Source organism: Populus nigra, chromosome 17, assembly GCF_951802175.1.
Source record: "Populus nigra chromosome 17, ddPopNigr1.1, whole genome shotgun sequence".
NCBI lineage: Eukaryota > Viridiplantae > Streptophyta > Magnoliopsida > Malpighiales > Salicaceae > Populus > Populus nigra.
The window spans coordinates 12,318,299-12,342,018 of record NC_084868.1 but is presented as its reverse complement, the minus strand read 5'-3'; the positions used below and the strand labels follow the sequence as shown (position 1 = coordinate 12,342,018).

The window sequence follows — 23,720 nt, the reverse complement described above, 5'->3', positions numbered from 1 at the left end:
AATCAGCCCATTTTCTGCCAGTTAAGATTACTTATGGATATGCAAAGTTGGTGGAATTGTTTATTAGTGAGATTGTACGGTTGCATGGAGTGTCAATCTCAATAGTGTCTGATAGAGGTCCACAGTTTACATCGCGGTTTTGGGTGAAATTCCAAGAAGCTATGGGTACTAAAGTGCAGTTGAGTACAGCTTTTCACCCTCAGACAGATGGTCAATCTGAGAGGACTATTCAGATCTTGGAGGATATGCTGAGGGCTTGTGTCATGGATTTTGGAGTTGGTTGGAGTAAGTTCCTACCATTAGTGGAATTTGCTTACAACAACAGTTATCAGGCTAGCATAGAGATGGCACCTTATGAGGCTTTGTATGGTCGGAAGTGTAGATCACCAGTTTGTTGGTTTGAGGTTGGTGAGAAGAGGCTAATGGGACCGGAGTTGATTCAGATTACCTCAGAGAAGATAGAGGTAATTAGAAAGAAGCTTCAAACAGCTCAGAGTAGACAGAAAAGTTACGCGGATAGAAGAAGGCGTGACTTAGAGTTTTCAGTGGGTGATTGTGTGTTCTTAAAAGTATCACCGACAAAAGGAGTATTCAGGTTTGGGAAGAAAGGCAAGTTGAGTCCTCGATTCATTGGACCGTATGAGATTCTGGAGAGAGTTGGGGCGGTTGCTTATAGGTTAGCATTACCACCAAACTTGTCTGCTATTCATCCGGTATTTCATGTTTCAATGCTAAGGAAGTATATGTCAGATCCATCACATGTGTTAGAGGTTCATCCCATTGAATTGAGGGATGATATGGTTTATGAGGTGCAACCAGAAGCTATAGTCGACCGACAAGTGAGGAAGCTTAGGTCGAAGGATATAGCCTTAGTGAAAGTGAAATGGAAAGGTCATTCACGTGAGGAAGCGACCTGGGAGCTCGAGGATAAGATGCGTGAGGAGTATCCTCATCTTTTCGATAATCTCGGTAAGTATTCAATCTTTTTTTATTAAGTTTCGAGGACGAAACTTTTATAAGGTGGGGAGATTGTAATGTTTTGAATATAAATAGATAGGAAAAGGCTATAGAGCCCTTGGTGGTTTAGAAGTGGGTATAATTAAATGAAGGGTATTGTAGTAATTGTATAAATACATAATATATATAAATAGAAGAAAAAAAAAAACAAGAGATCTGAAAATTTAGAGTAAAAACTGACGGGAGAGAGAAGGGAGAAAGAGGAAGAAGAAGAAGAAGAGGAAAGAGGGGAAAATAAGGGAAAAAGGAAAGGAGTTGGAGGAAATAAGTAAAAAAAAAGGGTAAGATTATGCTTTAATGTATATAATATGTTTTCTTGAGCTTTTAATTTTAGTTTTGATAAATGTTAGGGTTTTGAAAATTTGTGTTTTGGGTTAATTGGTGAATTAAGTTGAATGTTATAGAGTTAATTGTTGTGGGTATTTGATTATTTGGTTGATTTTGAGAGATTGAATTGAAAGATGATGATTTTGAGTTATGAATTGTGTAAATGGTGAATGTTGAGTTAGAAATTTGGCAAGAACAGTAGGTAACCTGTGAGAATTCTGAGTTGGAGGTTGAAGATGACGAAAATTCAATTTGGTCCCTCAATTTTGGAAAATTACAGTTTAGTCCCCAAACTTTGGAAAATTTGCAGAATGGTCCCTGGAGCCTATTCCGAGATTCTGAACAGAATAACATATGAATTATGGACAGAATTACTGTATAGATAAGAGAATTTAACACTTTCAATTTGGTCCTCCAATTTGACAAAAATTACAATTTGATCCTAAAAATTTGGTAAAATTCCAGAATGGTCCCTGGAGTATAATGAGATGATCTGGACAGAAATGAGGATGAATTATGGACATAATTTCAGTATATTCATGGATTTATGATAAATTTTAGTTTGGTCCTCCAATTTGACAAAAGTTGCAATTTAACCCTTAAGAATATGATAAATTACAGATTAGTCCCTAGCTGTAATATTACTTTTTTTCAGATTATTTTGATGAATAATTGAGGGTTATTTAGTGAATTATTACCAATTTTATTAATTGTTTTATTATGGATTAGATTTCGGGAAAACCGTTAAATGTTGGGTTTTTAGGGAAGATAACTAGTTAGTTCAAAAATATATAGGGTTATGGAATACACCCTTAGATAAGTGTATTAAATAGGTTATATATATTCTTTTGAGTCATTCTTAAATATGTCTCCTTTATATTCAGATAATCCTGATATTCTACCGGCGGGACGTCAGTAGGATTTTCTTCGATATCAGCTTTGAGTTTTGTTGCTTTTGAGTCAGGTGAGTGGATAATTTTCCATATGCATGAGAAATATTATAAATATTTGATTTGCTAATATGAATTGGATCATGCTTCTTGATAATATATATGTTAATTATTATCCTTGTTTTGATAAAGCATGATCAATTGTTGAATCTGAATTCTTGATATGAGCCAGTATATATTTTGAATTGAATTCTGAATTGATAGCTCCTCATTTGATTGATGTCATGAGTTGAGCCTTGAGATATGAATATGTCTGTTTGATTATGATTATGAACCTATGGTATGTCAGTCAGAATACCCATGCTAACAGGGTAGTGTTAGTCTTTGTGCACATCGTATCTGAACCCTAGTTGGTCGGGGGAGTCACCAACCTGTGTGGACTGATCATCCCACAGTACGGAGCCTCATGCTCATTGCATTTTGATTTTCTGACGAGTTTTACCATATGATCTTCTTGTTATGGCCAATTTGAGAACACTTCCATAAGAACCCAAATCCATACTTGTATATATATTTCTCATTGCTGTATTACCTCGTGTGTGTATATTGAACGTTATCTACTCACTGAGTTGTTGAACTCACCATCTCATTATTTATCCTTTTCAGGCTTATAGCTTGATAGCAGGTCATTTTGTTGGACCTTCAGAACCTGCTCTTTTGGTAGTAATTTGTACCTTTCCTTTATGTCTAGTTAGTGCTCCAAAACTCTGAACTTTTATAAACTTTTGTATTAAGACAATTCAATTATATTATGAAGTTGATTTTGTTATTAATGCTGCGTTGAACTCTGATTGAGTTAGGATAAGTTTGTGTGTAAGTTTGGGTTCGCATAGGTATGGAACCTTGGAGGGGAACCTTGCCTATGTGCCGGTCATGGATCCGGGGATCGGGTCGTGACAAATATCACCATGAATTTTAGCTTTCTCGTTGATAAAAATAAAATCCCAACAACATCTTTTGAGTTTAATTAATTTGGACATGTTCTTTAAATGTATGAATAAAAAAATTGAGTGAAAAAACAGTTCATGCCCTCCTGACCTCCTGATTCCTAGTTTTGAGAACATCAATGCAGCATTTCTTTCTTTGGTATTGGTTTGGCTAACTTCATCAGGTCCATTGGTTTTACTCTGATGCAATAATCAACTCATCTTTGTAGTCAAAAGGTAGAGGTACAGACTTGAATGCGCGATACTTGCCAACGTTATTCAAATGTTCATACTCCAACCTGATCAATCACAAGAATATGAACAGGATTAGCCACAAAATGCAATTTACAATGAAGTTGGGAATTTTACACAAAATCAATGTTACCTGAAAAAGTTCCATAATCCGCGACGAATAATCTCCAAGCTAGCAACAACTGCAATTATGGCTTGTCTATGTAGGAAGGGCACTTGGAAGTTCAGTACAGTTTGCAACCAAGCAAATCTCAGGAATACATTCAGAACCTGCAATTTTCGCCAACATCATAAGAATTAGTTATCAGGAAAGACTGGTGCTGATGCATACAATTAATTTGTAAACCTGGTTTATGTTTTAATGGTTTTCATTTTATGTAATTGTTCTTCGTTTTTCTGTTCTAACTCACCATTGCTCCAAAATATACGCTTCTGTAAGGGATAAGGAGTTTGTCTCTTAACAACCAGTTCGTAGACTGAGTTTGCAAAAGCCCCCAGTCCATGACTAGGTCCCAATATGTACCATAGACAGCTGCAATTACTGAGAATATCCAGGCTATTATATTCCTGCCCAGTCCTTTTTCAAAACTATATGCAGTCCTTGTGCTTACAGCAATAATTGTGCAGAAATACTTGAGCCCATTATATCCTTGCTTCATGTCCTTTTCTTCGAAGAGGCGTCGAAGGCACTGAAAATTTGAAAAGAGAGCTGTAAGTGCCAACCCTAACCTAATAAGTTACAATTTGAGAGCGACTCATGCATACCTGAAGGAGACGAGACCAGTAAGGAATCACAGCAACAATGAAATAGAAAGTGCTGTATATATCACTGGTTTTACATGTATTTTGTCTCCGTTTATAGTCTCCCCAGCCATAGTAGCATATGTAGAATTCAAAGCTTCTAAGGGCTTGCACCTGTATTCAAACAATGAGGGATGCTCATTATCAAAGTGGCAGTACTTGTATGGTCATTTAAGGCATATAAAGCACTGGTTTCTCTACTGACCTCGCTAGTTAACTGGTCAGCCAAGAAGAAATCTTGGAAGGAGACCTGCAATTGAGAAATCATAGATAAATAGGTTGATCCCTTTTATATTTCCTACTCTACTGTAAGTGCGACTAATTACCTTGTATAGAGGAGCACAGATGCAGTGAAACAAACTTGTGATAAAGAAGAAGCGACTTGTACGATATATAAAGTTGAAAGGGAAGAAGCATATGATAAGTACAAGCTGCAAAGACCAGGGAAAAAGGAACTGGTTGAGCATACTGCACATGCATTTATAAATTTGGCAGGGGAACTAGCAGGTATGTTGGATTGCTCCACTTTTCTTACCACAACCAAACCTAGAGGTACAAGTTCTGTCAATGCTTCGTAATCTTTCGTTCTGGGATCCATTTCCATGTCAAGGTTTGCAAGCACGCTGGCTAGCGCCAACACTGCTAGACCAAAGCCTAACATCAGAACATCTCGGTAACCCAGTTCTGTTCCTTGTTTGAAGCCAAATATGAAGGTATAATTGATCCGATACCGCCTCCAGAAGTATATATTGGCAGCATACATAAGCATATGTAGAACAACAAACGCAAACAGGCTGCAAACAAGTATGAAATGACTTGTTAAATAAACTGCTAAGGTTTATCATGAGAAAGACAATATGGGGTTCTGTTAATTCTTGATTCCCATAATTTGCAAAGGTGGTGTATAAATTTGGAAGCACAGATGCTTCGAAACCCCTCTCTGTAACATACCTGTAAAGAGGAAACATGTTTTCCATGTACTGGTGTTTCCCTTCCTTATTCAGAAGATCTCGAACTTGTATGATTAATACAAGAGCTAGAATGAGAGCCAATGTGCAACCAACAAATAGGCCTGGAAAAGTTCCCACAAAACAGATTCAGTAACAAAAGTATTCACAGAAAATTGGCCTTGAAAGTTCAGATTACTTTTATTTAGACTCTTACCAATGGAAAATGATATCCTATGTCTTTCTTTCTTAGCTTTTGGTCTTAATGTGTCCATAGCTTTCCTTCGGTTTGAATTGGAGAAGTGTTTGGTGAAAGTTAATTCAACTCTCTCCATGAGCTTGATTACCTACAATAGCACATCCACAAATCAGATTACAAAGGTTTAGAACATAGAAGAATGAATTCATGGATATTGATTCTTGACCGACATGAATAGATATTATCTTACATCATCAGAGCTGCCAAGATGGGAGAAATCCATCATGTTCCTAAAGCTATTTAATGTGCGATTTGACGTAATCTGCAATGACGAGATCAAAACAGAAAGTCAGGTTGGGGTTCACTTCTAATTACAAAGCTTAGCATATGATGAGAGGGAGATCTGTATTTTAACAGGGAATCTACCTTGTCATATTTCTTCACTATTTTTGAAAATGCTTGGATATTCAAGTAGCTGTTTTCAAATGCAAACAAGAGAATTTAGTAGAAGTTTATGAAAGAGGAATAGAGCATCTCCGGACTATAATCCAGATAGCCAAAAAAGCAAGTTTATGAACAAAATTTAATACCTATAGTTCTTTAGAAGCTGAAGCTTGTAGTAAAATTCATTGAAAGCCAGCTTGAGTTGTTTTTCAGCTTTCTTTAGATTTTTCATACTAAACTTTGGCTCAGTTTGATTAGAAATGTCAAAGAAGCCTTTGATGGTTGAACGAGGAGTTTCAGGAGATCTTTTCAATTTCACATGATTAAGTAGTTCTGATGAAGCTGCTTTCCATCTACTGCTGTTCTTTAGTTTCTTTTCATGAATCTCTCCACGCATAGAATTGGTATGCTTATCATTTGTGCCATCCTTTAAGTCATCTAGTTGCCTTCGATTCGATTGTCCAGCCTCTATAACATCCATGGAGATAATTCCTGCAGATGGAGCAGAATATATCAGTTCAAATAACCGAAAAGGAACCAATAATTTTTCGATTGAAAAAAGTAAAATGCAGAACTGAAAATTGCTAGCTCCATGATAAGAACTTACTACTTGATCCAGCAACAGCAACATCAGAACCGAGACGATTCGAGTCACCATACTTATTAAACAATCCCTGTAAGTTCTCTGCTTTTACACGAAAGGCAATCAAAGCATCCATTTGCTTACTCAACATTTCAGCTTCATCCATCACCTCTTGCACCTTAGACTTGTAGAACCTGTCAACCTTATCAAACTCATCGCCAAGCCTTTTCAAGAACACTATTTCAGGTTCACCTCCTCCCTCGGCAGCCATGAGAAAAAATGTTTCATAACTTTCAAAGGCATTTCGTTTCAAAGAATTCTCCCGAATGGCTTGGTTTTCAATGTCCTCAGAACCTGCAGAATGCTTCTGCCTTTGTATTAGACCACTGAAAGTTCTGTAAAGAGTTAAAGCTCGGTTCAGGTCACCTTGTTGCCTCTTTCTTTGCTTCATACGCTTGATGTCTTTCAAAAGGGTCTTTAAATCATCATAATCCATGTAAGCTTCTTCCCATTCTGGCACCATTTGGGAGGCAAATTCCTTCCCAAACTTCATGTTTGAAAAACAGACGAAGTTTCTTGAAATTTAATTGTCTATATGGATCTTCTTGAAAACGAATGAAAGCAACCTAATGAGAGATGTTGTGCTCAAGTCTCTATCTTATATATTCTCATATTTTCACTCTATTTCCAGCTTCCATGAATCTGATGTACAATTGGATCCTTTGAGCATCGATAATTTGACCATCTTAACAACATTTCTGACCTTCAACTAATAATATTTGTTCTTCCTTTTTCTCGTACTTTACACCATGATTGACTTCCTGTCTCTTTCCTTCATTTATTTTAAATGAGGCTTGTCCTACCTAATACATTTTGTGTTGATGGGCTCTCTCCAAGCTTCAAACAAATTGCACACGATTGATGTTCCTAGAAATGGACAATTGTGTTTCAAAGACCTTTTGATTCGGTTATTTTTCAGGTTTTTTACCCCACTGGAGTGACCTGTCTTTTGATTCGGTCATTTTTCAGCTTGTTGACAGGTTTTTTACCCCATCTGGGTGACCTGTCTTTTACTTGTAACCTTCCATTATTAGCATCCTCGTCCTTACATGTGTCCTCATCCTTATCAGGTGTTGCCTACCTGTGAGCATTTTTTTACATTCTTCCAAAATCTTTCTTGCCGTCAGTGGGCCAATATTTCATTGAAAATATATGCGCAGCTTGTTGACAGGTTTTTTACCCCATCTGGGTGACCTGTCTTTTACTTGTAACCTTCCATTATTAGCATCCTCGTCCCTACATGTGTCCTCATCCTTATCAGGTGTTGCCTACCTATGAGCATGTCTTTTACATTCTTCCAAAATCTTTCTTGCCTTCAGTGGGCCAATATTTCATTGAAAATATATAAGATCGTCGTGTTTTTCTTTTGTTTAAGGAGTGGCCTAGTGCTTGTCACTGCGCAAGTGATCAAAAAAAGAATATGATTGGAAAAGCCACCTGCTCCTATTATACCCATGCGCAGCTTCGTGGTGCAAAAATGGATAAAAAACATAGCTACACTATTTATTATGTTATGTATCTGGTCCACTTGCAAAAGGGTAAAATTTGTGGAAATAAATTGAAATGGTCAGCTTGCTTGAAACAATCAATGACACTTTCTTAAATTTGAGAGTAAGAAATTTAAGAGCAGAAAAGAAAAAACATAGCTACACTATTTATTATGTTATGTATCTGGTCCACTTGCAAAAGGGTAAAATTTGTGGAAATAAATTGAAATGGTCAGCTTGCTTGAAACAATCAATGACACTTTCTTAAATTTGAGAGTAAGAAATTTAAGAGCAGAAAAGAAAAAACATAGCTACACTATTTATTATGTTATGTATCTGGTCCACTTGCAAAAGGGTAAAATTTGTGGAAATAAATTGAAATGGTCAGCTTGCTTGAAACAATCAATGACACTTTCTTAAATTTGAGAGTAAGAAATTTAAGAGCAGAAAAGAAAATTATTGCTCACAGGGCGGCAACAAACAAATTGATCTACTAATCCAACAAACAAATTGGTTCATATCTCTTCTATGCTGCTCACATAAAGCAAATGTGAGAATTTCCAACTAAAAGCTTTGTCAACTTCGTTGATCATTTTAACTCAAACCACCAGGCAACAGACTTTTGGCTGGTGGAAGCAGTGCAACTGCTCCTCGCTCAGGCTTTGAGTACTTCCTGTACACAGACTGAAGTCTGTGTTCCGCGGCTTTCGAATGGAAATACACCAGCAATCCAGCACAATCCCTGATTTTAAGACAAAGAAAGATACCAAAATCAAAATGAAATCAGACTCTGGACCAGTGAAATCTTGCTGGTGGATAAGTTAATGAAGACTTACTTAAGTTGTGGTTCTGAGAAACCAGTGTGCTTCTTAAGGGTGTCAGTCCAGGAAGGGGTTTTATTTAGAGTGCATCGAGCCACATATACTGCTGAGGCAGCAACCATTGATGGACAAAACATGACCGTGTCATAATGCATCAAGCCCAACTCAGCTAGAAAATAGACCATGTTCTCCATCTAGACAAGTCAAAAACAGCAATTGCAGATATATAATTAGTAACCTTGCATATGGCCAGATAGTAGAAAATATTATATTAAAAGGGAGTATAGATTGTAAATCATTAGACTTGGAGTTTTCTAACTCACTCCCTTCTCAGGAATTGATGCCTTAATGAAGCGAGCAAGGAAAACATAGTGTGTAGGCACTGTCAGTGTCCATTCCAGGTTTGCCAATATAGTCTTCTCCATAACTAGAATCTGTTCATGAGTGTAAGCTCTGTCTGAAATGCACACCAAGTCATTGACCTGAAAGTTTCAATTCATCAAACACTTAACTTCCTGGAAAAATAATCTACTTGATCAATTAAAGAACGAAAAGATGATAACGAGGTTTATTACCTCAGGAGCCCATATCTCTTCATACTTTGAGGCCATAAGTGTGGCACTCATGCCCACAAGCTGCAATTCCTTTCTGGGAACAGTCTTCACAGAAAGGAATCTATCAATGATATTGATTGTGAGATAAAGAGTTTCGGGTGAGAGCTCAAACTTGTGCTGCACGTCAATCAACCAATCCACAAGAATGGCTCTCATTTTCTCATTAATCTCGGGCTGCCTGTCCATGTAGTCATTGGGCCGGCTCTCATTCTGCATCAGAATATCAACAAACACCAGAACATTATGCAAAGATGTACACTTTATACAAGCAGTCAAGCACACACAAAGAAACTTGTAAATGCCATGCACTCTTTATACAAACCTCAACTAGCTTGTAGAACTTGTAGATGTCCTCGACGTATTCCACCCCAGCCAAATCATTGTTAGCGTCTGCTGCATCAATATCAATAACCAGCCCCTTTGGTTTGTTTGCAACACCACAAGCAGCCTGAAATAAGTACCAAGTTAGCAAAAGAAAACCCTGTATACTAACAAAAAGTTGCAATAATAATCACCTTGCTTCTAGCAGTGAGGACAGAAGAAAGAGTTGGCTTGTTCTTCTTTGTAGATCCTTCTCCTTCCTTTTTCTTGTTCCCTGGCTTCTCTTCAGTATCAGGGCTTATCTCAGTCACCTCTTCAGGCTTTGGTTTCACAGTAACTTTCTTCTGAGCTGGCTTTCTCACTGCAACTTTTCTAGCCTCTGCGGCCACTCCATCAACACCAGCAGCAGGCACTTTTTCCGCTTTGACACATACTTGTTTCTGCATTCAAAGAAAACCCAGAATCCTACTCAGTCCAGAAATCAAACACACCTAGAATCTAAAATCTGCAGTCTATCAATTATAACACTAACAACTGGTCTAAAAAGATTATTGAACCTTGTTGTTCTCTGCAGCTGCCGCAGCTTGAGCATTGGCAAGCAGTTGAGCACCGAAACTCCTAATAAAAGAACAAAAATATCAGCCAAGCAGGAGCAACTTGGACTACAATTGCTCTTCTTTTAGTCTAAAAAGATTATTGAACCTAAAATCAGCCAATTTTGACTACAAAAAACACCAAATAGATTACTGAAAGATAGAGAGAGGAACCTTGTGACGGGGCGATTAGGCTGCTGCTTGCCTTCTATTCCTCGAACTGTAACAAGATTACCAATATCGCCAAGAACCCGGCGGTTTTTTACTTCAGCCGCTGCTGCAATTTTCTTCACATTCTTGTTTACACCTACAACTGCTTCACCTGTGACAGATTATCAGTCATTAGAATCCATCATCTACTCATTGTAAACCAGGATTCAACAAACATATAATAAATTATTGAAAGAAATGAACTCAAGAGGGAAACAAAAAAAGGTCACTTAGTCAGTCTTTTGTTTTCTCTGGTGGGTTTCCTTTATTTTTCTCAGTAACCAAACATAAACTAGAGCGAAAACAAACCAAAGAGGAAAGAGAGAAACGAAAAAGAAAAATCAACCCCCAAGATCTAATCTTTTTCATCAAACAACAGTAGAAGGTAAATTAAACCCATATAAAGATTTTAATCAATCAATTATGTAACTTAAAACACCCAAAAGGAAAACAATAGATTGATTTTAAAAATAAACAAATAAAACGAGATAAAAATTAAAGAATCATCACGGATACCAAAAAATCATAAATAAATCCAAATTAAAAACACCAAGAAACAACAGATTTACATGTAATCACATCTGGGCCCAATCCTATTATCAAAATGATTAATCAAAAACCACTAAAGAGAGACCCCATTATGAAGAAGAATGAAAAGAACCCATTATTATTTTATTCAATCATTGACCAAGAAACAAAGAAGAAGAACCAAATAATGACAATAAATCAGAGAAAGAAAATCAAAATACCTCTGATTGCTTGTTGTTGCTGAATCCTTGAAGCCATTTTAGATTGATTAAAGAAAAACTCTTACTCTTCCAGCTTCTCTCTCTAAATAAATTTCTCTTCTTCTCTCTGAGCAATGTCTTGATTTCAGAGAAAATTTTAAGAGATAGGGAAATAGTAATAAAGGGAGAAAAACCCTTCTCTTTTTGAAGCTGAGGAGCCAACGCTTCACTTCCAACGGTCGAATTTATTTTGATTTTGATTCGTTGGATCAAGGTTTGATCCTACGATCTGGAGAGCGCCAGAGTTTTATAGCCGTTGGTGTGTGGGATAAAGTTACCTTTTGTGTTAAAATATTATACAAGGTAAGCAAGGAAGGATCTGCTAATTGCATCGGAAGTCTAATGTAAATTCCGTGCTACGAGTTATATTGGCCGACAGCGTACATGAATTTGACTCGTGTCCATTAATGGCTGTGGTTTGATGGAGATTCAGTGATATGAGTGTAAACGATTTTTTCAGACAAATACCGCTTTTACTTCCTTTTTATTATTATTGGAGAATGAGTTGTTTTTTGTTTCTTTGGTATTTTTTTTCCTTTTAGCCTAGAAATAAATAAAAATAATTCAAAATAATCTCGTAAAATATTTTCATCTTTATTTTTTTTTATCAATTTCAACTATTTTTTTAGCCATAAAATAGTGTACATTGATTAATTGAAGACTTTTTAAATAAATAAAATATTAGAAATGAAAAAAGTATTAAACAGAAATATATATTATGATTGGGACAATCTCCATCGAGATTGAGTCTTTCTTCAGATTTTTTAGCTCAAATTCCCAGCAAATTTATTAAATGAAATCTTAAAATCAAATTTACTTTTTCCCTTGGACTTTAAAGTTAATATTCAAAAAACTAAGTTGAACGAAAAAATTTATTTATTTTGATGTTTATTGTGGTTAAGAAAATATAATTTTGGTCAACTAAGAAAATATTTTTTTATTTTAAAACTATTATATTGTCAACATTTAATAAAAAATAGTCTTTTAATATATAATATGATATGCGCTTTTATCTTAATTTAATATCCTTTTTTTCCTCTCTTTTTTCTATATCTTTTTGAAGAAAAAAAAATAATTATTTTATAATAAATCATTAACCAAATGGGACATCCATAAACAAAATCTGTCATGGCCCATCAAATCACACAAAGCAAGCATGTCCCAATTCACCTAAATTGTTATTCAAGCCCATCTGAAATATATCCATGGCAGCACACCAACACTATCCAAACTAACATCTCCATGGCCCATCCTTGAAAATACAAAGTAAAAATACTTTTTTCCTTTGAAATCTAAAAAAAAACCACTTTTGTTAAGAGTTTTGTTCATCTGTCTATGCACTAAAATAACATTTATATCCTTGGCTATCCAGAAAAATAACCTTGCAGATAGGGGTTTATTTATCTTTGCATTTTTTTTTTACAATAAAATTACATAGTTAATCTTTAACTTTTCAAATTTAAAGAATGACTTCTAAGAGCATTTTTATCTTTGCGTCATGGTTGTTTTGTAATAATAGTATGCCATTGAGCTTTTTTTTTTTTTTGTAATTCACTTTATTAAAATATTAATAAATCAATAAAATATGTTAACGCGTGCCGCATACACGTCAGCGAGTCAGAGTCCTTCGTATTATTCCGGAGGCGCGTGAGAACAATTATGGTGGCAAAAAAAACTAGATCGTTGACTCATCCGATGCGCAAGGATATGGCACAACTGCTGGGGTGGCGTGTTTGCCAAGGCAAGCGACGGTTTGACAACGATGAGTTTTTTTCTCCTACCCTACATTTCTCTCTCTTGGGCCTTGATTTTCATGTCGGGCCTTTAAAAAATTAGTTTTGTCCTCCATTTTGTATTTGTAGGTTTGCTCCTCATTCTTTTGATTTATATTTATTTTAATTTTAATGCTTCTTGAAGTTTATTTTTTTCAATTTCATCCATCTCTGCATTTAATTTAATTTGTTTTTTATATCCAATCTGGTCCTATTTTTTTTTTTTTGCTATTTTTTTTATCCTTTGCATTTTTTTTATTTTTTTATTTTGTCCTTTCAAATTTTAATTCATTTTTTCAAATTTTGGTCCTTATTTTTTTATTTACTCTTCTTCTATCCTTTTCTTCATTTATTTGTTTTTCCAATTTCATCCTTGATTAGTTTATTTTAATAATTTTTGGTGCAAGATTTGGTCCTCATTGTTTGTTTTTTTACTTTTTTATAATTGAGGATTTTGCTTTGTAATTATTTTTTTTCCTTTACAGGGTTGTCCCATTTTTATAACCAGGTCCACTAGTTTCAATGATTTTTCTGATTTGAGTGCAATAATTTTTTAAGTCCTTTTTTCATTTTTTTTATTTGAAATTGACTTATTAGGCTATAATCTTTGTGATTTGTTTAGATTTTTTTTTTATGGAGTTGTCACTATCTCAGGTCACAATTTAGTCGGGTTAACATGGATCGACTCATTTTTTTTAAAATTGATTTTTTATTCAGTTTTATTCTTTATCATTAAATTATCAACCCTCGAGCGTTGCTATTTTTTCACCTTTCTTTACGCGGGGTTATCCCGAGTGCAGGATGATCAAGCATCTCAACATCTCCTCCACGAATAAGTAGCGCGTTTAGCTTAATAGTAGCCGGAGTGGCACGTGTAGCCTTTTGTTTTCTTTTCTCTTTCCTTCTCTCCTACTTGATTTTCGTGTTGGCCTTTAAAAAAAATCAAATCAACCCCTAAAGTTTGTAATACTTAAGATTTTATTCTTATTCTCTTCATTATAATTTTTAAAATTTAAAATAATTTATGGAATTGAAGGGTTTTTTTTAATTTTATCGTTGTTCTCTTAGTTAAATTTTTTTTATTAAAAAAACTTTATTAAATTAAGACTTTTTTTTTAATTTCACCCCAACAGATATTTTCATATATTAGATTTGGTTCTTGTTCTTTTTATTGCTATTGTTTTGGATGGTTTTTGCAATTGTTTTTTTTTTGGCAATTTCATCATTCTTTTGTTTTTTTCCAAGTCAAAACTAATCTTTTTTTTATTATTATTTTGACCTCACAAGATTTTTTTATATTTATTTTTTTATTTCATCTTTCAATATTTAATTGAATATGTGTTAAACTTTTTAGTTGAGTCCAAGTTTAGAATTTAACAGTTTACAGATTTAAGAAATTGACTCTGATTTATGAAGTTGACATGGACACGAGTTTCTGTGATTTTTTTGCTTTTTTTAAAGCTTTTTTTTCCATCCTTTACCATTATGTTATTTTTTGATTCGCCTAGTCAATTTTAAAATAATTGTCTTACTTTTAGTTTTTTTGGTTTTTGTTAAATTTTGATTTTCTAAAGGAATTTTATTTTTTAATTAAATTGAATTAATTAATTTCATGATCCAATATTTAATTTTTTAGGTTTTGAGCTCCGGGTCCGGATCAAGAATTTAATGGATTGTGAATTTGAGAGTTTAATCCTAATTTACAAGATTTGTATCATTTTGATATTCTTTTTTTTCAATGATAAATATGATTGGCTCTATTTTAATTTTTTATTAAATTCAATTTATTGATTGCATCTCTGATATTTTAATTTTATTGTTTAAAAATTAGTATTTTTTTATTTATTTAGTATCTTGTTTCAAGTTATAAATTCAATAAGCACCAAGTTTAACTCAATTTTTTTTCATTACTTTTAAATATTTTTAAATCTCGAGTGATTATAATCTTAAATTTATGTTTTTCTAAAACAATATAAATTTTTCTGATATTTGTTTTCTAAAAAAATTAAAATTAAATCCACAACGTAACATGAGACACGAATCTATTCACCACCTAGATGAAAAGATAAAAGCATTAGCGCCATAGATTTGTGCCGTGCAGGTTTTGGTTGGTATTTGTGCCGTGCAGGCTTTGTTAACCTCTCAAAAGTTGCAGAAAATATAAATAAGGCCTGCAAAGTGAACTTATGATCCTAACATGGTCTTTAAACGTTTTGCTTGTGATTGCTTTGAGTGGTGATTATAATTTGCATTCATGCTACAAATGACAAGCCAAATCCTGTGCACAGAGTAACGAAGCAAACAATAAAAAATGGTGAATTTGTTACAACAGACGATTAGGCAAACAAAAAACTATGCCTAAAACGACAGCAACCAGATTAGTAGAAGCCCAAATACAATCAGAAAGGTGTATTCTTCTTCGCCATGGCAAACACACACACATACAATCACTCAAGCTATGGCAACCTGAATAAACTCACATCTTGTTAAGAAAAAAACTTGGTCAGTTACATTTCCTTCTATACTTGATCTTCTGGTCCTGCGAGTATGACCTGTAATTGCAAGCTAAGCGTGAGGGATGAGAGCGTTTTCCAGCAAAAATATCAGGAAAGGGGACTGAACTTTTAATGCTGAAAAGATTGTGTTGGCATGTAAAATAGAAAGAATAAAAAGGTACCCCGTTGCAATCATAAGCGTATTTCCGGGCAAGCATTATCGCTGCATTCCTGTCTCGCTCTGATTCAAATGTTAATACAAATGAAAGGCCCTTCCTTGGTTGCCAAAACAAGGACCTTGCAGCGGTGTTGGCATTGGTTCTAACTCCACACAACTGCAGGTAGATAAGGGCAATGATCAAAGAGGTACAACATACTTATTGGCAGCGTTTTGAGTTCGTCAGTCATGTCATTTTACAGTAGTCTCGCGTAGGAAGAACAAGTACCTGCATTGACGCTGAATAAATTTCTCTAGCCTTTGTAATCCACCCTCTGCAAAGCTTTAGCCTCATCTTTCCCACATTAAACACATGAACAGAATGTGATGGATGATCTTGTCCATTCATCTGGGAAATAACCACCTGCATTTCATGAAATGCCAAAGCCAAGTAAAAACAAGTGGAACCCGTGAAATATCCTATGTGTGCGCATATTCTAATGTGTGTTTGCGTTTTGTGGTTGACCATAATACATGTTATTGCAATACAATAATAAGCATAAAATGGAAAAAATAGGAAAGGGAAAGAACAAGGCTACATACGCTGAATTCACAGCTAGATTTTCTCAAAAGATTCTCTACATGGGTTGCCAATCCTGCAGCTGTTACAAGTAATTTGATGCATTAGTATAGATGTTGCAAGCACCAATGATAATAGAGCCCTGTCTAGCAATCTGATACAGATTAAGAAAACAATAAGAACAGCAGGGAAGAGGTAATGGACAGCCACAGAACAATATTGTTTATTGACAGAAAAATAATTCATAACTAACACCAACCAGGTTCAATGGGACCGGAAGTTGTCACAATGACTTTCTGGCCATTTGAAACAATGTCTACTTGCAATACTCGGCCAACATCAAAGGGTTCAGGAGCATAAAAAGTTTTATTGGCACCTGTAGAGTCAAAATATTGAATTATGAAAGCTGGAGAGGGATGTAAGATAACAAACGTAAAGGCTCTTGAAACATCTCAACCGCCGTCTTTAAGATTAAAGGGAAGCATAAAAATTTAGGACTCGGATAAATACATCAATGCTTGGAATGCCTACTGAATTTCATCACTGATGACACCATCTAGGATTGTGCTTAAGGGGGGCTTAAGGCTTAACTGGACACCTAATTGTCCTAAAGAATATTCCAGATGAAGCACCATGGGCTATGGAATCATTTTTAATAGCAGTAGAGCACTCTGCTTCTGGACATACTTCTTGAACCTCGGTTAAAAGGGAGGAAACAAAGCAAAGCAAAACAAAATATATTACAAAATAATCATACACCTAGATGTGCTACAAAATCATGTTATATGCATTGAATACCTGAAATAACTTCATTTTGGCTGTCTTCAGATGATACACGGTACCACTGAACTGAACACTTGGAAAGGGGTGGAGAACTATCTGAACGAGGCTTGAGTTGTAGAGATGAACCTAGAGTTTCTGAACCATCTAGGACATATGGAGAGGATTTATTTTGCTCAGCTCTCTTGCTCTTTGCCAGCTATAAAGGAAAAGGAAACCATGCACACAATACACAAACTCAGTTTTCGATGATTTCAATATCATGTTAGTATGGAACAGGTGCTAATATTACACAACAAGTATGACATGAACTGAACATTTCAGAATTAAAAAATGTATAAGAAGAAATTATATCATATCAGCCAAAGCAAATAGTGTGAAAGAAATTGTTTTCATGAGAAATAAGTTTACGAAAACATTAAACAAACCTCTTTCTGAAGTTTAACTGAAACTAGAGATTTCTCCCGAATTTGATTTCGTAGAGCACGAAGCTCATGCTCCATGTCTATAACCTGCAAAAGCGTTATAAGCTTTATAGTCAATAAAATATTGTTAAATAAATCCATTACACTGTCACAACTGGATAATCTGAGCCATGTGCATAAAATGTGGCTAGAGGAAAGAACACGAGGCTAATATTAAATTACCATCAATAGATCCCTGTAATAATAAAACAGATCCATCAATATCCTATCTGCTATTACGGGTGAATAGAGAAAATTAATGCACCTTGCTTGGCTGATGCAATAATTTAATTCGTCTAGCCTCTTGAACCTCCTCGACTAGTTCCTCCACATCCTGCAATAGCAAGCATGTAAATGGATATTTTCATGGCATAATCGATAGTCATCTCATGTTCCAATTGATATTGCAGACCTTGTATTTATATGGTTATATGCAAAATGTTATTATTGTAGCTGTATAAAGATGATATAGCTAAGCTTCCAGAGGAAAGGTATTAGTTTATCAGATATCCATGATAAATTCCAGCAGTGTAGTGAACAAAATTATGCAAAATTTATCAGATATCCATGATAAATTCCAGCATTGTAGTGAACAAAATTATGCAAAATCATGTTTACGTGAAGAATATTCAATTATCACAATAAGGCAGTACAGTTTAGTGTGTTGAGGGTGCAACAAATAATTTAACAGAAGACATTTAATGATGAAAGAACTCACAGCAGCCTGGTTTTTTGAATTTTGAGCATCCCTTTCTTCTTCATCCAGGGCCTCTCCAATCCTTTGCACAACTGCTCTGGCACTTTCAATTTCAGCACAAGCAAAAGATTTCTCTTGGTTCACTAACTTTTTAGCATCTTCAGAAGCCTGTAGACATAAATAAAATATAACTTCATATAATTAAGGATTTTAGAAGGTTGGCGAGGAAAAGCTCCATAAGAAGTGCATTTACACAAGGTTTTCACGGGCACAAATTGCAGAAACTTCATCAATCAAAAGGGGAGCATTAGGACAGCAACTCTAAGGCATTATTCAAGGATTAAAGATGATTAGGCCATTACGATGAGAGAATCACATGGTATCCTAAGTGATACTCAAAGTCTAGACCCATCCTGTGTTTGATTTATTAAGCAACATAGGAAACTAAAGGGAAATGCCATGCTCTAAATCATGAAAGGCACCAGATGATATATCTATGGCAAAAAAGAACCTCTACGCAAATTTACAACACTATCAACTAACCTGTTTAAGAAAGTTAGCCAGCTTTTTCACTTCAAATTTTTCTTGAATTAATTCTCCTTCTTTTTGAGTCAGTTTAACTGCTAATGCCTCCACCTGCATAAAAGATTATAGTTGACAATAATTACCATATTGCAAATGTAGAAACAGAATAAGATATGCATTCAAGTGCACTTGCAAGAAGACTTCTTCGGGTATTTTAAAGAAACACAAGTGGTAACAAAAACACCAAAATACAATTGGAAGCTTAAATAGGTAATGAAAATGTAGAAGGGTGTTGAAATGCATGTTGAAAATATCAAACACATGTTACTATTCGAAACATACAAAAGACTGTCTGCCTATCAACTGCTTTTCTACAGAAAAGGAAATGGAAAGGTGGGGAAAATACAGACCATAGAGATGGCTTTCTCCACATCTTCTTTGTTTCGCCCTGCCATACGACCTCTTAAAGATTCCAGGGCATCTCTAAGCTTCTTTAAAAGAACATGTCCTTCCAAAGAAGCCACCTCTCTAAGCTTTGCCTGAATTTTAGAGAAACAACTACAATTAATTTTTCATAGATCCACATCAGAAGTTCATACTCTTTTAAGACAAGGCGAAAAGGCATAGTAAAAGCTAGCAGAAAGGGAAACGGCAGATGGCCTTTGATTAAGCTAAGCAAACACAAGATATAGATTTCAATTGCAGATTCAGGCTGTGTTTAATTTTAGAAGAGTATTCCTCATTTGTGCACATCCATGAGTTTGTGTCATGCATAAATAAAAAGAAAATGGATAAAGCCATATAGAAAATAGGGCAAAGTTCAAGAACCTCTTCGGCCAACTTTGCTGCAGCAGTCAAGTTCTTGTCGAATTTACAAGCAAGGTCACGAACTGAGAGTCGCTTGTGTTGATCTGACAGCTGCGTGGTTTCCTGTTCGACAACCTCCTTTAAAGATGGACCCTTGTTGTCCTCTTTTGGCTCTTCCAAAATCTGATTATCAGGTCCTAATTTATATTTTGGAAACCCATCAGAAGCAAAGCTCACATCAGCTGAAACAGGAAAAATTACTTCTCCCTTCATATTTTCCTCAATTTCGGGACTTATCTTCGTCATTCCTGCTAGATTAGGTTCCTGCTCACCATAAGCCAGTCCCAAAAAACATCATCAAACTTTAAACCTTGAATAAGAGAAAAATCTAAAGACACGTTGAAATTTCAAATCTCGTCAAATTTCATAGCACAAACCTCCAGATGATTGTGCAGATTAAGAAACCATAGAAATGCACTTTAAAGTATAACATGTTCTGAGAAGGCAGCGTATAATCTAGCAAAAGTCTTGATCAATCATATTTAATTGTATCAGAAAGAACACAAGCAAACCAAGGGAATTATTATTCAAATGCACGAAGGCAAAAGGAGTTGAAGAGAAGGAAGGGCCATATATTACGTTGAGTAAAGATGCAAGAAATCGATGGTTAATTTTACAAATTAAGTGGAAACTCAATTCGCTAATGCCCACAAGTACCAAGCCTCACAAATCAAATGCAATTACTAAGCACCAAACTTCAAATAACTTCATTTAAAGAACAGAATATTCATCGATCTGCAGCAACTCTGATCTCCAATTTCCAACACAAACCTTTCCAAGCTACTCTAATGATTCAAAAGAACATGATAGATAGACAGAAAATAAAAACCTCTTATTTTTCCAGCTCAATATTACTACCATGAAAAAAAAGGAGAGACTACAGTCATCCTAGTAAAGCTTTTAATAAAAGAAGGAAACAAATTAGTCCATAAAAGTATGTTCTTTACTTGTACTTGCAGTCACCAAGTGTACGTTCTTAACTACATTTCAAGAACTCCAACCCACATTACCAAATTTCTACACACAACAAATTCTTCACCAATCAAAACCTAAACTTTCTTCAGAAAAGTAAAACACATTCCAAATTATAAAGCAACACTCAAGATTACAGCCAAGATCAAAACTTTGCAACCAAAAAGCATAAATTGAGCACCTACTCTTACTCTATAAACCAAATGATGAAAACCCAGATGAATAAAACAAAGAAAAGAAGCTAAAAGAAGCACTTACAGAAATAACAACACAACGTGTGACCAAACCTCAAAAATATGCTTAACACCAGTACATGAAAGAAAGATTCTTGCCGCAAGTTGACACTGTGAGATTCTACAAAGAGAGCAAGATAGAGAAAGGAGGAGAATATGAAGTTAGAAAAGAAGGAGAAGAATCTAATGAGGGTTTTTTCTTTGCTAAAAGGAAAACACTTTGTTGGGTAGCCTGGCTGACTAAATTTCTATTCTTCTCTGTGTTCAGTGTTTCCTTCTCTCTCAAACAACAACAGCAACAACGACGACGACGAAAATGTCATGTTGCTGCAATGTAATATTTTGTGTTTTAAAAGACCGTGTGTGTGGTCAAATAGTTAAAAGTGAAAAGCCAAAAAGCCTGCTCTCTTCATGCGCTGGTCCCACTGGACCACCTTCTTGTTTTGGTCCTATCCCATCACCTTAGGGTTTGGGCCTTCTCCTTCTCTTTCCAGTGTGTTTGGCGGGTGGTTGGGTTGGTTGAAAGATGCTTATCGAAGAAAAGCAACCTTGTTGTGACCGTTCCTGACCTGATTCATGGGTTAACTTGGTTTCTTGACTTTTGCACGTGCAAAACCGAGTCCAGCTGAGGTTTTATATCGAACCGATTTTGAAATCTTTACAGTTAGATTTTGAAATATTTGCCCAAGATCCCTGAAATCCGATCCGATTCTCAATCTACAATCCGAGCTTTATCCAGAGTTAACCATGGCGGTATTTTACAACCGTGCTTTATACAAGAAAAGGAGCTGTAACTAACAACATATTCTATACAGGAATCATTACATCGACTGGCAATGATTTTTGTGATACAATAAAACGAATGAACATACATATGTACTGTTTGGAGGTCCCCATCGAAAATGAAGTTTAAGGTATAGGCAAAACGACCTCATAAAACATAGGATGCGTCCTGATAATCAGAAACCGCAGTAGAGGTCGGGGATATGCTATGCATGCAAGAGATTTAGTACGTGAGAGTGTGTGTGGTCGAGAGAAAACTGCCCGTGTCATTTGTTTTGCTGGACTCTCTTGGAATTTGGCTAAAACACAACCTCTGTCTTTCTCGTGAATGTTTTGATTTGCTTCATAGAAAGAATTTAATCAATCACACCATTATTTAGGGTTTAAAGTTTGAGATATTGGATTTAAAAATCAATATGGGTTATGCATATTTTTTCAAGTTAATTGAATCCATAATTTTTATTAAACATGTTATTTGAAATTTTTTAATGTTTAGTTTTGACTTGAAAAAAATTTATTAAATCAATCAGAATTATAGTTTAACTTAACCGGACATTATGGTTTGGTCAAGTTAATATCAATACGGGTTTGCCGAGTCAACCCGTGTGGCCCAACTAAATTTAATAATTATTTTATTTGGGAATAAAATAAAAGCTATAACCAAATACAAAAATAAAACGACAAACCATGCATGTGAAACAAAACGATATAATAGGCACTGAAGACTTGGTTGTTGAAAAGAAACAAAAGAACAGAAAAAATAACACATGGAAGAGACTTGAGATGAATGATTCAGTGTTTTCCATTTTCATTTCTTTCTTTAACTTCTTGCTCACTTTATGGGAGGCTCCATGATACATGCACAGGTACTGCACGATGCCATACAATCCAAACATGGCCGCAACAAATTTAATTACACAAAAAATAAAATCAAACTAATACTAATTAATAATATACATTAATTAGACTACAACTGTGTGTGTTTGTACTAGGTGGTGGTGGTTAAACAAGTCTTAATCATCGTTAATTAGATAGGTAAACAACCGTTTTGTTACTTTATAGGAGCTTATGCAAGAAACTTCTTTAAATTCAAAAGTGAAAATCATAATCCAATCAAAAAGTATCATTTGCGCGCATCATAGTTGTCAATAACTTATATCAACCATTTTTATTAAAATAAAAAAAATATTTTTTTATAAAATCCAGCCAAGTTTAATCAATTCGATCGAGTCACTAAAAATTCAGTCAAATTAATAAAATATTATAAGATAATATCTTCTTCGACTCAATTCTATGCCCTCAGTTTTTTTCATATTAAGTACCTGCCAAACTTTGAGGAGTTTAGTAGCTATGTTTTGCATAATATAATAAAAGGAGCATTAAAGTTCCTTGGGAGCTAAGGTACAATGTTTGAAATGATGTTGAGTACGAACAGATAAAATGTAACGGCTAATTAATTTGATAATGTGTGCTTTAAGCCCCAGAGCTTTATGGTAAACACAGAATATTGTTTGTTTATTGATGGTGAGTGGGGGAACAACTGGTAGGTGATATTGGAGAAGCTCGAAGGCCTCTGATCAGCTAATTAAAGTGGGAGCTTTGAAAGTATGATTAGGGTTTAACAAACTATACCCCATGAATCCCAAGGATTGTGCCCTAACTCACCCACTTTGGTGGTCTTGTGGGGCTCTGGGTCTTGGCTTCTCATTACCCATTATTCCCAATCTTTTTCCCCGATCCTTTCAGATTGTCAAAAGGTATGTAGATTACTAAACAAAACCATGGAATCATATTTTAAGAAATCTTTCTCTGATGATTGTTGATTAAGATTTTCTGTCCAAGATGGAATTACAAAGGTAATGCATTGAGTAAGTTTTTGTTTGAAATTACATTTTGAAAATGTGTTTGGTTTGAAAAATATTAAATTAATTTTTTTATAGTATATTATGATAATTTTGATATGTTAATATTAAAAATATTAAATATATATATATATTAATATATTTTTAAACAAAAAAATATTTTTAAAAGACATCTTGTATCTCAATACCAAAC

General features: G+C 34.9%; 3 protein-coding genes across 3 annotated transcripts; all 3 read right to left on the bottom strand.

The window, feature by feature from the left end:
- Window positions 1–3,331: 3,331 nt before the first annotated feature.
- LOC133676845 (phosphate transporter PHO1 homolog 3-like) lies at window positions 3,332–7,440 on the bottom strand. The gene is made up of 13 exons (XM_062098623.1): window positions 6,471–7,440; window positions 6,010–6,355; window positions 5,846–5,894; window positions 5,670–5,741; window positions 5,438–5,567; window positions 5,225–5,345; window positions 4,809–5,067; window positions 4,600–4,704; window positions 4,479–4,523; window positions 4,238–4,387; window positions 3,883–4,161; window positions 3,606–3,742; window positions 3,332–3,519 (listed from the first exon to the last, which is right to left on the bottom strand). Exons 1-13 carry the CDS (start codon window positions 6,997–6,999, stop codon window positions 3,417–3,419), a joined length of 2,325 nt encoding a protein of 774 aa, XP_061954607.1. The 5' UTR covers window positions 7,000–7,440; the 3' UTR covers window positions 3,332–3,416.
- Window positions 7,441–8,386: 946 nt separating this feature from the next.
- LOC133676865 (G2/mitotic-specific cyclin S13-7-like) lies at window positions 8,387–11,472 on the bottom strand. The gene is made up of 9 exons (XM_062098645.1): window positions 11,302–11,472; window positions 10,517–10,664; window positions 10,307–10,367; window positions 9,944–10,189; window positions 9,751–9,876; window positions 9,390–9,638; window positions 9,138–9,296; window positions 8,830–9,008; window positions 8,387–8,735 (listed from the first exon to the last, which is right to left on the bottom strand). Exons 1-9 carry the CDS (start codon window positions 11,336–11,338, stop codon window positions 8,588–8,590), a joined length of 1,353 nt encoding a protein of 450 aa, XP_061954629.1. The 5' UTR covers window positions 11,339–11,472; the 3' UTR covers window positions 8,387–8,587.
- Window positions 11,473–15,393: 3,921 nt separating this feature from the next.
- On the bottom strand, window positions 15,394–21,228 carry LOC133677602 (stomatal closure-related actin-binding protein 2-like). The gene is made up of 13 exons (XM_062099692.1): window positions 20,908–21,228; window positions 19,639–19,941; window positions 19,221–19,349; window positions 18,829–18,921; window positions 18,307–18,453; window positions 17,854–17,922; window positions 17,553–17,636; window positions 17,143–17,323; window positions 16,604–16,720; window positions 16,368–16,426; window positions 16,054–16,188; window positions 15,790–15,942; window positions 15,394–15,664 (listed from the first exon to the last, which is right to left on the bottom strand). The coding sequence occupies exons 2-13, from the start codon at window positions 19,921–19,923 to the stop codon at window positions 15,632–15,634; spliced, it is 1,485 nt and encodes a 494-aa protein (XP_061955676.1). The 5' UTR covers window positions 19,924–19,941; window positions 20,908–21,228; the 3' UTR covers window positions 15,394–15,631.
- Window positions 21,229–23,720: the final 2,492 nt, after the last annotated feature.

What these genes read in the sequence shown, in the direction of transcription:
- LOC133676865 (XM_062098645.1), bottom strand. Translation starts at nt 11,338, where the DNA reads ATGGCTTCAAGGATTCAGCAACAACAAGCAATCAGAG. An exon ending in GCAACAACAAGCAATCAGAG is followed by an intron (nt 10,665 to 11,301) that starts GTATTTTGATTT and finishes AATCTGTCACAG; the next exon opens with GTGAAGCAGTTGTAGGTGTA. An exon ending in TCCTCACTGCTAGAAGCAAG is followed by an intron (nt 9,877 to 9,943) that starts GTGATTATTATT and finishes TACTTATTTCAG; the next exon opens with GCTGCTTGTGGTGTTGCAAA.
- LOC133677602 (XM_062099692.1), bottom strand. Translation starts at nt 19,923, where the DNA reads ATGACGAAGATAAGTCCCGAAATTGAGGAAAATATGAAGGGAGAAGTA. An exon ending in TTTATTCAGCGTCAATGCAG is followed by an intron (nt 15,943 to 16,053) that starts GTACTTGTTCTT and finishes ATCTACCTGCAG; the next exon opens with TTGTGTGGAGTTAGAACCAA. An exon ending in ACGCTTATGATTGCAACGGG is followed by an intron (nt 15,665 to 15,789) that starts GTACCTTTTTAT and finishes TTGCAATTACAG; the next exon opens with GTCATACTCGCAGGACCAGA.
- LOC133676845 (XM_062098623.1), bottom strand. Translation starts at nt 6,999, where the DNA reads ATGAAGTTTGGGAAGGAATTTGCCTCCCAAATGGTGCCAGAATGGGAA. An exon ending in CTGACCAGTTAACTAGCGAG is followed by an intron (nt 4,388 to 4,478) that starts GTCAGTAGAGAA and finishes GTTTGAATACAG; the next exon opens with GTGCAAGCCCTTAGAAGCTT. An exon ending in GCGTATATTTTGGAGCAATG is followed by an intron (nt 3,743 to 3,882) that starts GTGAGTTAGAAC and finishes CGAAAATTGCAG; the next exon opens with GTTCTGAATGTATTCCTGAG.